At 44.5% G+C, this 14,749-nt stretch overlaps 1 protein-coding gene across 21 annotated transcripts in view; it reads right to left on the bottom strand.

Moving 5' to 3' along the window:
• Positions 1-14,749, bottom strand: part of CACNA1C (calcium voltage-gated channel subunit alpha1 C) — a 724,379-nt gene that overhangs the window by 51,869 nt on the left and 657,761 nt on the right. For 7 of the 21 annotated variants that reach the window (XM_079140298.1, XM_079140301.1, XM_079140287.1 and 4 more), the window contains one exon: positions 73-156. In XM_079140298.1, the coding sequence (XP_078996424.1) occupies positions 73-156 (84 nt within the window). Of the gene's footprint in view, positions 1-72; positions 157-769; positions 854-14,749 lie in introns of all 21 variants that reach the window. The other 14 variants (XM_079140296.1, XM_079140300.1, XM_079140292.1 and 11 more) reach the window with 3 other exon arrangements.

The raw sequence follows: 14,749 nt of genomic DNA, 5'->3' as shown, positions 1-14,749 counted from the left end.
AACAAACCAGGGAGAGACAAATGGATGTTAGAGCAGGCACGGACAGTTAGGTTACAGACGCCATGTACTTACGTTTACCTCGGTGATTGCTATATCAACAATGCTACCCACAACAATCAAGGCGTCAAATGTATTCCATGCATCACAGAAATAGTGCTGCATGGGGCAGAGAAGCCGAGGAAAAGAGAGAGAGGAGGGGGAAAAAAACAAACCAACAACAAAGGAGAAAAACAAAACAAAAAGGGAAGAGGGAAAATGAAAAAAAAAAAAAAAAGGTATGAAAGAAAGGAGAGAAGAGAAAAAAATGAGAAAAGAAAGAGGTTACGTGGGCATATTAAATACTCTCTTACCACTCTATAGTTCTGGCGGATCAAACCTGGGCAACCTGGTTTTCACGGGTGGAGAGGCCTGACAGAGCTGGGTTAGTTCCAGGGTGACGCAGGCTGGGGCCACCTGGGAGGGGAGCTGGGAGGTGCCTTTGGCCACACCACCTGCTCCCTCCACTCAGCTTGCTCGAAGCTCTCAGGCCCAGCACAGCCAGGCAGAGCTGGGACCAGTGGAAAAAAAGGAGGACAAACTCCCACTTTTTTTCCCCCACAGGACGACGGCAGTTTCAATAAAAAGCATGACTGGAGGCAGGTAAAAACAGGGAATTAAAAAAAAAAAACATAAAAGGAGGTAGAGAGTAAGAAAGAGAAAGACAGAGGAACAGAGGAGGCAGAAGAGGTGGAAGGAAGAGGTTTCCTGGGGAGGGCAGAGTAATACTCACATTAGTTTCACTGAGAATGACATCAATTATGCTCCCAATCACGATGAGGAAGTCAAAAACATTCCAGGGATCACTAAAGTAACCCTACATGAGGGAGGGGCAGGCAGGATGGGGATTAAAAAGGAATATTAGACAGACAAGAACAGAGCAACATCACCATCAGAATCATTGTCCAGGCACCTCAGTGTCGCTGCTGTGGGTTCTGAACACCCTCACTCTGGCCAGAAACCCAGGAGCCCAGCAGGGGAGGAGCATAAAAAAGACATCTAGACTACCTTTCTGCCCCACCTTCCCTTGGTCACAGAGTACATCCTACAGTTATCCACCTCTTGGCCTTCTTCACAGAGGCCTTCCCACCTCCCAGCAGGGGCAGGAGTGGGCATGGGCAGCAAGACCTTCCAAACCACAGTGGTGCAGTGACATGGCCAGACTCTATTTAGTCCCTGTTTCAGCCTCTCCTACACCTCTGTTTCTTTCTATACAAAGGGTCTGTTCGGAGGAGGGGACACAGGTGTGTGCCTCCTTAGAGGGGAATGGGCCAATGGGCCTATGTTCCTGTGGTGATAATGGACATGAAAAGCACCCTGAAAACCTCAGTAATCAGTGTGACCAAATGAGTGACCAGGTTATCTGGGCTCAGACGTGACTCATGGAAAGCTCAGGAACAAATCTATAGTAAGCAGGCCTCTATGGAGATCAAATCAGGCTAACCTTGTTGCTATGTTGGACATGCCCAAGGTATCCAGGGGCAGTTCTGCCCTGGTAAAGGCTTAATTAAGTGGAAGGAGACAGAGCTGAGATCAGTCGTACAGTCCAGTAATGTCTTACATGGCTCTATCAGGGTTGTCTCCTGAGGACCTCCCCAGGTTCCTTCCCTAACATTAGCATTCTGATAGAAGGTCCCACCAAATGCAAATGCCACCCATAGTGAATGAAGTTATCAAACACTTTCCTTGGAACAGTTTTGATAGAGATGGGCTAAGAACATCTTAGAACATCTAAGCCAGGTCTAAGATACTGGCTTCTTAGAAAGGGACCAAAGGCATTAAAGCCATGGAGGGGAGATTCTGGCACAGAAGGGGAAGATCAATGTCTCAGCTTTACTACTTCACCTGTTAACATGATTTTGGGAGAAGGAAAACAATTAATATTTATGAAAGACTAGCTGGAGGAATTTGGACAACTGGTCAACCAAGGAATAGGTTCCACTCTATAGTTCTGGTGGATCAAACCTGAGCAACCTGGTTTTCACAGGTGGAGAGGCCTGATAGAGCTGGAGGAATAGGTTGTTCCAGATGCCCTAGAATGTCATACGGATGGGTGAGCATTTTAAAAAGACCAGAAGAGGTTTATGGGTTTGTACCATTTACCTCTCTGGGTGCCTAAAGAACAATGCATGATCTGTGACTACAGAGGACATACAGCCACAGTTCAGGAAACTCCAGTAGTAGGACAGTCATGTACCCCAGGGGTGGAGTGTAAAGGGCCTAGTACTGAAGAGATCTGTCTTCCTTAATAAGGGACATTTGCTCCTTTCATTTTGGGGGCAATGTTCTGTAAGAGGAAAAGACATGGCTGGCCACATTTTTTCAGCAGGCCCAGCATTTCCCTGTTCTCTGGGCTTCTAGGAGATAGAAATCTGGAGTTTGATTGGTGAGAGGGTATGAAATAGGAAGTATACTCTGAAGGGTTCCCAGATCTTGCCCTAGCTGTCTTGAAAGTTGTCAACTCTGCCTTTTTATTTCTCAAACACAAGAGCCAAGCCTCTGTGTTCTTCTGTTTCCTCCTGACTCCATCCAGTAATTCTTAGAGTGGGAGGTCAGGTCATGGGGATGTGGCCGTTTGATTCCCAGGCTTTTCTGCCAAAAGAAAATAAATGCTACCTCAGAGATTTTGAACAGCTAGACCCAGGAAGCAGAGGCTGGCCAGGGCTGGGTCAAGGGAAGTTTGGCTTGAAGCTGTGGTTTTCATCCTGGTTTTCCAGAGTATTTTCTGAATATACTGGGGCCTTTAGGCAGACAGGGATTTCTCTCTCCCTGATAAGTCATATGCTATGAGCAGAAAGCAACAAAGCCCTCCCAGGTTCTCAACTAACATTCACAGGGCAAATGGGGTACATTGAATTTGTTGGGGAGGGAGGTTGAGAATTAAGGCCCCAAATGAACTAGACATGTGTGTGCTTTAAAATTAGATTTTGCAAAACCCTGGGGTCTATCTCTAGATGTGAATACCATGTTCATGGGTGGAGATGTTTCAGAAAAGAGAGCAGAGAGGTCAGGAAAGAGAAGGGAGAGAGACAGGAACAAGAGGAGAATCCATGGATGCTCAGCACCAACCTAGAAAACATGGTAACCAAACATTATTAGGGTGCAGGGGCCAGAAAAGAGTTAGGAGGTTGGACATCTCAGTGCTGAAGAAAGGAGGATGCGTTGAAGACTTTCCAACCACCAAAGACACCTGAAATAAAATGGGTAAGTTGGTCATGGTCTGCAGCATCTCTGAGAGAGGAGAGAGGGGAGGGAAGAAAGGCAGAGAACACAGCAAAAGCTACATGTTGAAAACCAGATATACACACAGAGTTAATCTTTTGGTGCATACCAGAGGGAGGGGTCAAGACATAAAGGGACCCTGTTACCCTCCAGGCTGTGCACCCCTTGGATTTCTTTGAGTACAAGCAGACAGAAGGAAACATGAGATAGTCAATTCTATCTTGATCACAACCCTCTCCCAAATATGGCCCTATGCCATGCCAGCTTCCATTGAATCTGCTGAAATCTGCTGGGATCAGTGTTTCATGGTCAGCCATGCCCTCCCCAGGCTGTACCACTGGAGTTTTTGATTGACTTCTCTGTCCTGTGGCCAGCTACCTGGTGATACTCCACTGGCAGCAGAAACCAATCAGTCCCCTTGTCGTTCAGGGATCCTCAGGGACTGAAATGAAGCGGTGGGGAACATGTCTAGGAGGGTGAACAGAGTCCCTTTAAGAGGTAGCTTTTCACCTGGACCCATCCATCTACCTTCCCATCCCTCATCCCACAGTCCATCAGTCCTCTAAGATGGGCCTTGACCAGGTTTCAGATCCAGTTTTTAGGTCTCTGCTCCCTTTGTTATTCTCTTCCTCCCACTATTTCAACATCCTCTTCTTCCAACCTCTTCCACACCCAATTCCAGAAACAAAGCCCATGTCCGAAATTTTGCTCAACAGGATTCCAGGGACAACACCTGGCCAACTCCATGTGGTTGGAGCCTGGGAGGAATATTTTTTCCCTATACTCTGGAGTGTAAGAGCCTGATGTCTCTCTTATTCTCTGTCACACACACCCACACGAACACACCCACATGCATATTCACACACTCACCTGTTTTGACCTGCCCCCTCATTTCCTGGAAAGCACTGGTAATTGGGGCTTGGGGTATAATAGAGAAGGGAGGGTGGGAAAAATAAGACTTTTTCTTTTATGAAATCACTTTGATTTGGGTCCAGGTATTCCCTTTACCGCTGGTGACTAGGTTCCAAACAGTTGGGAAGTCAGGATTGGTCAATAATAGGTTTTCCTGACTTTCCTTGAAGTGGCAAACCAAACCATACTATCCAACTCTTCAGAATACCTCAGAGCCACACAGGGTGGATCAGTCAGAAGGGATGGTGTTTATCACAGCTGGATGTCTTCCCCTTGCCATCCTCAATCCTACGGATTGAGAGGATTTCCCCTTTCAATCTCCAGCCTCTGGTCATACTAGGTAAGGTCACATTCAGCCAGACTGACAAGTAGCCACCACCCAGGGCAGAATCCATTCTTTGATTAGGACTGACTTGTGTGGGCTGAGAAAATGTAGACCCAAATGATTATTAGGAAAAAATGTGACTGCAAAACATCCTGTGATACATTCCATATGCACAAGAATTTTGGATTTTCTTCTTCTATTGTTTTGAATCTGTGCCTGGATTTGACTCTGTCATTGGAGATATACCAAGTTGAAAGGGGCAGCATAGTATTTAAGAGTATTATCTTTGAGGTAGATTAGTTCACATTCTGCTCTGCCACTTACTAGCTGGGTAACTTATTCAGTTTTCTGTTACTGTGACAAAATACTTGAGATAATAAACTTAATAGGGGGAAAGATTTATTTGGTCTCATGGTTTTAAAGGTTTCAGTCCATGTTTGCTTAGTCATGTTTCTTTGGGCCTGTGGTGTCACATTGATTATGGTAGAGAAGACCTGTTCTCCTCATGGTAGCTGGGAAAAAATGGGGAGGGCTAGACTGGGGTCCTAGTATTCCCTTCAAGAACACACCTTCAATGGCCTAACTTCCTTCCCTTACACCCCCACTTCTTAAAAATTTCACCACCACCCAATAACACCATGGGTTTGTGATTGAGCCTCAGACACATGTAACTTTGGAGAACAGTCAAGATTCAAATTATAGTTGTCACTTTGAGCAAATAACTAAGCCTTCCTAGGCCTCTGTTTCCCCACCTAGCAAATGGGGTCAACCATAGGGTTAAGGTAAGGATTAAGGTCATACATCTAAGCCCTTAGAACTCTGCCTAATCTGAAATAAGCTTTACATTAAGTATTAGCTATGGTTGTGATTAACTAGAGTTGATCTGCCTCCCTCCTAGTTAAGTAAGATTCACAGTTCCAGTTTGGGGTATGGGATTGAGCAAAGGGAAAAGGAAAACCACGTGGATGAAAAGAGGAGGAATGAGGTTTTAGATTCTGGAATCTTGAACTCTCCTTTAGTCTGTCTCTAAGGACTTTTTTGCCTATTCTCTGGGTCACTAGCATTAGGACACTTTTTTTGAATGAATTCTGGCTGGTACTACTGGAGATGGATGATGGTATGTAGGTGGTCAAGGATATATTTTGTTAGGTTTAAGTTCATGTACATGCTTAAATGCTAGGTTCTTAGAAATGCTATTGGACCAGGGAAAACATGAATTACTCTACCTTTGGTTAGAGTGCTGGGAAGTGGGGTGGGCTGTCAGGGGTTCCCCCTTTCCATCTCTGATGCCAGAGAGCAGAACTTCTGTGGGAGAGGTTATGGGCATAGGCTCCTTCTCTGCCTAGAGCAGAAGCTTCCTCTAAGATGGTCTCAGAAGCAACAGGAGCCTTACAGCAGTTTGGCTGAAGAAAATCTGCACACAGTTTCATTTATAGCCTGGATTTGTGTGGTTTACTCTTAGGAATTCCAAAGTGAAAAGTTATTTTCCTGCCATTATCTGCTTTGTTTTGTTTCGTTTTTCTGTTCCTTCCTGTCCACCTTCATTATCTATCCAGATTGTTCTGGTAAAGAGAAAGGAAAGGAAATAAGCACAGAGGAGGAAACCAAGACACTTTTTCTGGCCCCTAAAGGGGAAGCTGACTCGAATTTCAGTCTATCCAGGGCACCTGTCCTGGGTTCTTCTTTGCCCAGGCTACACAGAGCATCAGAGAACTGAGGGGTAGTTGAGATTAGATGTGGAGCTGCTCACATTGAGACAGAGAAGGGGAAAGCAGAGAGACAGGCAAGGGAAGGCCGAGTCTATGAGAGGGAGAGAAGACCCAGCTTCCAAGAAATGGAGATGGCAGAGATGCAAAGGAATGACAGTTATTGATGAGAGGAAGAGATGGGGAAGGGAATTTGTGAGAAAGGCTGCTTAAGGTAGATGGCAGGAGAAGAGGAATTGGAGGAGGAGAGGGTGAAGAGGGGCAAAGACAGAGGGTGTAAAGTGGGGAGAAGTAGAGAGGGGAAGATAAAAGGGGTGAGGAGTGGAGAGAATGGGAGGAGGACAAGCAGGAAAAGAAATTGGGAGTGGGGCAGGGACATCAACTCCCCAGAGTTGGGTCCCAGGCCTCTAAAGTAAGCCTGCAACTCAGGAGGAAGAAACATCAGCCAACATGAAAGGAAAGGAAGTGACCACAGCCTCCTGGTGGAGGGAGGCCCTAAATGAGAGGGGACAGAGATGGCTTGTGCTTGACCTAGGACAGGGGTCCCTGAAAGAAAGCCAACCCTGACTTGAACTAGCATGCATCTGAGAGCAGGTCTGTGAGGCTGGTGCAGAGCAGAGATGGTTTGGTGGTGAAGTGGAGTAGGAACCCTGATCTTTCCTGGGTTTCCAGGCTGCGGAGTCAGAGGTGGGGGCTGAATGAGCAGGAAAGGCACTGAGTCTGCTGGCAGCAGCAGAGGCAGTAAAGAAGCTGGAGTGTGTGTGTGAAGAGTTGATCCCATGGAACATCATGAACACAACGGTAACTGACACCAAGCAGAGATAATATCAATCGCATTACTTAGGATGCCATTTAGACAACAGCAATCATGGAAATTAGTGGCGTCTACAGGGAAGGCATAACTGGGGTGCAGAGCTGCTTGCAGCCCAGTTTGGTAGGCAGTGCAGACTTCTGCCTTCACTCAGCCCATTCTGTAATATGTTAATTCCTGTGCCTGGAGCAACATCCTGCACAGATAGCTAGGGACTGTGGGATAAAGAGCAGCAGCAGGCAGGGGCCTGGGCCTTGTCCTAGTGAGAGGAGGCCCCAGGCAGTGGGATTTCTTTCATGATTGTTGGAGAAATGACTTGTGTGTGTGTGAGAGGGAGAGATCCTGGGATGGAACCCAGATCCTTGTGCATTTTAGGTAAGTGCTCCAACTATATCTGCCAACCCTGCAGAATATTAACTGGATACTTTTCTGCTCCCATTTTTCTTTGGAAATAAGTTTTTTTCCCTGCTCTGGGACACTTTTGCATGACTTCATTTTTGTATTCACATATTAATGTATTTATCTCACCAACACTAGGATCCTGGAACCGTGCAAGGCTGGGGTACACAGACCCAAATCAAACCTCCTGAAGTCTGGAGACCTGCCGACCAGAGTAGATGAAACCTGGGTCAGGTCTGAGCTAAGCTCCTTTGGGGAGCCTCAGGAAGCTCTTTCTCTGCCTCAGTGTAGCTGGGCAGATTGGGGGATCTCAGTAGCTGCTTCTCATTACTTATGCTGTAATAAATGAGCTAATTTCTCAAAGGACTCCTCCTGGACTAGGGATTTGATGGATGTATTCTTGGAGCAGGGATACGTGTTGCCATGTAATCAGGCAACTTCAAGTTCAAATGCACATCACCATGTAATCTTTGAAGAAGGGAAAGCAGGGAACAGGGAGGGTCTCGAGTGGGTAGAAGAGGAGTAGGTTCACCCTTTAATTATGGGAATGAGCTTGGACCTGTGGCAGCCCTCTTCTAGGCCCTGGAGGGAACATTCTCCAAACCAGATCAGACAGGTCCCTTCCTGCTTGACACATGTCAATTGCTCCCACTAGCCATCCTTTTCATTCCCTTTTTCCCGACCCCATGTCCTCCCTGACCTCACCAGTTAGTTGCTCCTTTGCAAAGGAGCAAGTAGGACCCACCTGAGGTCATTAGAATCAGTTACCTGGACCACTTCCTTGAATAAGATGTGAGTGAAATGATTGACTGCTCTCACTTCAAGGAGGAACCTTGAGTAGCACAGGCAAGTTACCTAACCTCTCTATGCCTCAGCTTCCTTACCTGCAAAATGGGAGTAATAAAAGAACATGCCCTTGGGGGTGTGAGAATCATGAGAGTTCATAAGTAAAAGCACCTGTAGGTTCTGGCACTGAGGAAGTACTCAGTGCTTTCTGTCCACTGCCATTGTTACTATTACTGGGGATGTTTGAATCATCCCTGGGAAGCCACTTGGTCCTGGCTTTGCTGGCTGCCTTCCTGCACTGTCTGGCAGCCCCTCACATTACAGAAGGATCCTGCCCCTAAAACAGTCAGATCCAGTGCAGTGGCTGGGTTTACTGGCAGTGCCTCTGGTTTGAGTGGGTTAATGACATAGCATCCTAGAGACTTAGGAATCCCTCTTTTCCCTACTGGACCCTGAGTGTTCCAGTTTCTTTCCCAGTGACAGGGACAGATTCAGGGATCCACAGTGTACTTTCCCATTAGGCTTTTTTTTTTTACATGGAGTGAATGATTTTCCACATTAAATAATTAAATGTATTAGCTAAACTACCCTTCCCACATGAAGGCTTTATGCAAGTCATATAATTATTTTTTATCATTCATGGTAACTTTAAAGTACTCAAGCACCAGGCAGGAAAGAAACCTGTCACAATGTTGTAACAATACGCAAATCTCTGGGTGTAGGAGCTGCAGTGGGGAGGACTGTCCCCGACAAGCCCATTTGTGCCTGTCTGCTGTGCACTGTGTGCTTCCTGTACTCTGCAGGCCCTCCACAAATAAATACTCTCCAGGGAAATGCCAACTCTCCAATCAAGTCCTAAGATGGCAGGAGCTGCACCCACACAGCACAGGCCTCCTGGTTCTGTCCTGATGTTGGAGTCCCTGAGGGGTGGGAGGAGGAGGTGCTTTCCATGCACAGGCACCTCCCTCCCTTTTCCTCTTTTCTGCTCCTTTTTTTCCCTCTCCCCACCCCTCCCACCCCTCTTTTCCCTCTATACAGTCCCTCCTTCCTCCACGCTTGCCCCCCTCCCACCCCCCATTATGTGTCATCATCTGCTTATCAGTGAGATCATTCGTCTTTTGGATTTTTGAGATTGGCTTATGAATTCTTTCTTTTACTAAATTTTTCAACTGCATTATTGTTAAGAAACTATGTATATACATTGACATTATGTCTATGGATGTGAATTTTATGTCAGGAAAATTAAGGAGATATTATAAAGGAACTTTCCAAAAGGGGAATTTTGGGTCCAGAAAGGATTGAAGACCAGTAACCTTAAAGGATGTCCAGCCCTGCATACAGTTTTCAAGAGAAAATATTGTGCTTGCTGCTGAGGCTTTTAAAGCTGGATTTTCCAGGTCAGTGAGGAAATACAAATCCTCTGTACCACTCATCTAGGGAGGATGTGGATGAGGGGGAACCACACATTTCAGAGCTCTCTTCCCTCCCCAGATGCCAGGAAAGCACTCTGGCCTCTCTGTCCTTTCTGTTTCTTCTCCGCAGCTGGATTTGCTCACTCAGACTCTTGTCCTAAGAAACACCACTTCCTTTCTCATTTTTCATTTTGGCCTTTTTGGCTCTCAACCTCCAGAATGCTTCTCTTTTTCTTCTTCCCTTCCCTTCTAGTTTCCTGCCTATTCTGCCCATTTTCCAACTTTTCTCCTAGGACCAGTGGCTCATGGACACTATTCTCAGAGCTGGACTCCTAAGTAGATTTCCAGTCCAGACTGCCCATCTAAACTCCAGATGAGAACTATGCAACACTAAAGAAAGAAATTAAAGAACACCTTAGAAGATGGAAAGATCTTCCATATTCTTGGATAGGAAGAATTAATATTGTCAAAATGGCCATACTACCTAAAGTGCTATACAGATTCAATGCAATTCCAATTAAAATCCCAATGACGTACCTTACAGAAATAGAGCAAGCAATTATGAAATTCATCTGGAAGAATAAGAAACCCAGAATAGCTAAAGCAATCCTTAGCAGGAAGAGTGAAACAGGGGGTATCGCAATACCGGACCTTCAACTCTACTACAAAGCAATAGTAACAAAAACGGCATGGTATTGGTACCAAAATAGAAAGGTAGATCAATGGTACAGAATAGAGGACACGGACACAAACCCAAATAAATACAATTTTCTCATACTAGACAAAGGGGCCAAAAATATGCAATGGAGAAAGATAGCCTGTTCAACAAATGGTGCTGGGAGAATTGGAAATCCATATGCAACAGAATGAAACTAAACCCATATCTCTCACCATGCACGAAACTAAACTCAAAATGGATTAAGGACCTCAGAATCAGACTAGAGACCCTGCAGATTATAGAAGAAAAAGTAGGTCCAGATCTTCAACATGTCAGCTTCGGACCAGACTTCCTTAACAGGACTCCCATAGCACAAGAAATAAAAGCTAGAATCAACCACTGGGATAGATTCAAACTAAAAAGCTTTCTCTCAGCAAAGGAAACTATCAGCAATGCGAAGAAAGAGCCTACAGAGTGGGAGAATATCTTTGCCAATCATACTTCAGATAGAGCACTAATCTCCAGAATCTATAAAGAACTCAAAAAACTCTACTACAAGAATTCAAATAATCCAGTTGACAAATGGGCTAAGGAAATGAATAGACACTTCACAGAAGAAGATCTACAAGCAATCAACAAACATATGGAAAAATGTTCAACATCTCTAGTAATAAGAGAAATGCAAATCAAAACCACCCTAAGATTCCATCTCACCCCAATTAGAATGGCGATTATCAAGAATACGAGCAACAACAGGTGTTGGCGAGGGTGTGGGGAGAAAGGTACACTCATACATTGCTGGTGGGGCTGCAAATTAGTGCAGCCACTCTGGAAAGCAGTGTGGAGATTCCTTAGAAAACTTGGAATGGACCCTCCATTTGACCCAGCTATCCCACTCCTTGGCCTATACCCAAAGGACTTAAAATCAGCATACTACAGAGATACAGCCACATCAATGTTCATAGCTGCTCAATTCACAATAGCCAGACTGTGGAACCAACCTAGATGCCCTTCAATTGATGAGTGGATAAAGAAAATGTGGTATATATATACAATGGAATATTACTCAGCCATAAAGAATGATAAAATTATGGCATTTGCAGGCAAATGGATGAAATTGGAGAATATCATGCTAAGTGAGATAAGCCAATCTTTTCAAAAAGCCAAAGGACGAATGATATCGCTAATAAGTGGATGATGACACATAATGGGGGGGAGGGAAGGGTTAGTGTTAGGGTTAGGGAGGGGGGCAAGTATGGAGGAAGGAAGCACTGTATAGAGGGAAAAGAGGGGTGGGAGGGGTGGGGGGAAGGGAAAAAATATCAGAATGAATCAAACAACATTACTCTGTAAATTTATGATTACACAAATGGTATGCCTTTACGCCATGTACAAATAGAGAAACAACATGTATCCCATTTGTTTACAATAAAATAAAAATAAATAAATAAATAAAAATAAATAAATAAATAAATAGGCAATGTGCCCTTTAAAAACCAAACAGATCTCCAGGATCCCCCTTTCTCCTGGTATCTTCCTAGTCTCCTCAATTTCAGCAAATTGAAGCACAAGCCCATTCACCCAGGGACAAACCTGGAGCCTTTGAGCCCTCCTTAATATCCCTTTCAATTCTTGTATCTGATTCACCATCAAATAATGTCACCACAGTGCCAACCTCTCTTCATCTCTGCAGCTCACCTGTTTTTCCACCAGACTTCTAACAGCTTTTCTTCAACTTGGCATCCTTCCCTAAGCAGGCAACATGTTGGTTCAGAATGCAATCAGACTATATACATCCCCCATTCAATGCCCTTGTGGCTTCCAAGGGCTGTCCGAGTCAATCCACACCCCTTCCTTTGATCTTGAAGGACCTCCACCCACCCCCACTCCTCACTCATTGTTCTCAATTCCCAGAGAAAGCAGAGGAGGTCCCTACCACAGGGCCTTTGCTCTTTCTTTCTACCTGAAATGCTCTTTTTCTGGTTCCTTCCCAATATGCAGGGCTCATGAATTAGATGTCCCATTACTCTTCTGAGTCATCCTATTTCCTGATCTATAACTTCTTTGTCATATCTCCTCTACAGGGAACCCTGCTATTGTGAGCCCTATAAAGATGGTGCTATGTCTCAACATCTTCACTGAGGTGCTCAGAAACAATTTATAGAAAGAAAAGATGAGAAAAGACAAATGGATAAGTAGAAGTACACAGGGGCACAAGTCAGTTATAAAGATACTTTACAGAGCTGCCTCTAGAAATAAGGAGTCTCTTAAGGCAGGAAACGGGTTTTGAGTAGGGATTTCTGCACTGATTAAAGATCAATGATCTTAATTTTTTTTGACATTAATATTCTGATTCTTTTCATTATATCCAGTTCTTTAGTTCTCATTCCTGTGGCTTTTGAGTTTCTTATACCTGTATTAAAACTCAGAGTTTTTGGGAAGATTAAATGAATTATATTTTTTAGGGTGCTTAGAGGTGTGGCATATCATACACAAACAACAACAACAACAACAACAACAACAAAACTACCCCTGCAATCATGGGGATGTTACAAAGACTATCTCTGACCTTCTGCTTCCTTAGATGTAAAATGGGAGACCATCATACTAGTCTTGTGAATGGAATGAGATAAGGGAAGTAAAGCATCTAGCTCAACGTCTGGTTCTTCATAGATGCCTAGAATATATTACTTTCTTTCTTAACTTCCAAATGCCACTTAACCTCAGGCATAGAAACTGACACAAAATGAGTGAATATGTTTATCAATGGTTTATTTTTAAGCTGGACTATGAATGCTGGGTGGGACAGTTAATTTTCTAGTAACGAATGAGATGGTGAACTGGAGAGTCTACAAGAGCTAAGAGTGGACCAAAATCAGAAATTTCTGTTCTTTCAAAGTCAGTCTGGGCAAGTCTGAGCTCACCAGCATGACTCGTGTTCAATCGTGCATTCCTGGTACCAACCACACTGCTAGCATGTCAGGTGCTCAATAAATATTTGTTGGTTTTTTGGTAATTTTGGTGTGCAGCAAAATTGGCAAACATGACCTAGGTAAAGTTTCTTGAAATAAATGATATGAAGAATGAAAAGGCATAAGAAATAGAGAAAGAGAAGAAATAGTGAAAAACTGAGCTGAAATCTGGTGAGTCCAGTAATGAGTTGCATTAGCTACAGGAAAGGGTGGGGATCATTTGAGATGGTCATAGCATGGTTGATGCTATGTCTGACACATTAAGATGAACCCAGAAATTAATATGTACTGTAGTTTGAACCTTCAGCGTCCCTCAAAGGACCATGTGTTAAAGGCTTGGCCCCCAGCCAATGACACTATTGGGAGATGGTGGAACCCACAGCAGGTGGGGCCTAGTGGGAAGAAGTAAGGTCAGTGAGGGTGTGCTCCTGAAGGGGATATTGGGTCCTGGTCCCTTCTCGTTTTGTCTTTTGCTTCTCAGTTGCCACAAGGTAAGCAGAATCCTCTGTTCCATGCTCCTGCCATGATGCACAGCCTCATGCACAGGCCCTGTTATGGTTTGAATATGAGGTGTCCCACAAAACTACTGTGTTAATGCATGAGCTTAATTAGATCGCCAGAGCTGTACCTCAGTTAATTAGATCATGAGAGCTGTAACTTAATCAATCCACCCTTATTTGAATGGACTAACTGTGTGGCAACTTTAGGCAGGTAGGACATGACTAGAGGAGGTGGGTCATTGGAGGTGTGCTGTGGAAGGGTTCATCTTTCCCACAGCCCCTTCCCTTATCTCTCTGCTTCCTGAATGTCATGAACAGAGCCACATTCCTCTGCCACGCCCTTTCACCATGATGTTCTGCCTCACCTCAGGCCCAGAGTGATAGAGTTGTCTGACCTTGTACTGAAACTTCTGAATCTGTGACCCCCAAATAAACTTTTCCTCCCTTAGGTTGTTTTTTTTCAGGTGTTTGGTCACAGAAATGAAAAGCTAACTAACATATGGCCCAAAAGCAATGGGGCCATTAGACCATGGACTGAAGAAACCTCCAAAACTGTGAGCCAAAATAAACTTTTTCCACTTTTAAGTTGATTACCTCATGAATTTTATCACAGAGATTGAAAGTGATCTAACAATGGCATCAGGCAGAAATCTGGGTGAAAATATAGAAGAAATGAACTCTGGATGATAGATGAAAGACCACCAGAACAAAAAGGGATCCATTCAAAAAGGAATATGGACCAAAAAGAGCACAATAAGGCTGGAGGTTAATTTCCTTTTGTACTGAGTTGGAGGTGTGGGTCCCCAGGCTATGGGATCCTGCTGAGTTTCATCTGGGTGGACCTGTCTTAGTTACTTTGTAGGCATGACCTTGCTGAGGATCACCAAGGCCTGCTCAGCAAGTCTTCCTATTTCATAGAGAAACTGAGAAAGGGAGGGAGTAAGTGCTTCCATGAGCTTCTTATCCCCTTTCCACTCACTCATTTAATATGAAGTGGGGGAGGGATTTAG

The sequence above is a fragment of the Sciurus vulgaris genome (genome assembly GCF_902686455.1).
Source record: "Sciurus vulgaris genome assembly, chromosome: 5".
Lineage (NCBI taxonomy): Eukaryota > Metazoa > Chordata > Mammalia > Rodentia > Sciuridae > Sciurus > Sciurus vulgaris.
Note: the sequence above shows the minus strand (reverse complement) of the source record. Positions and strands in the feature narration are given on the sequence as shown.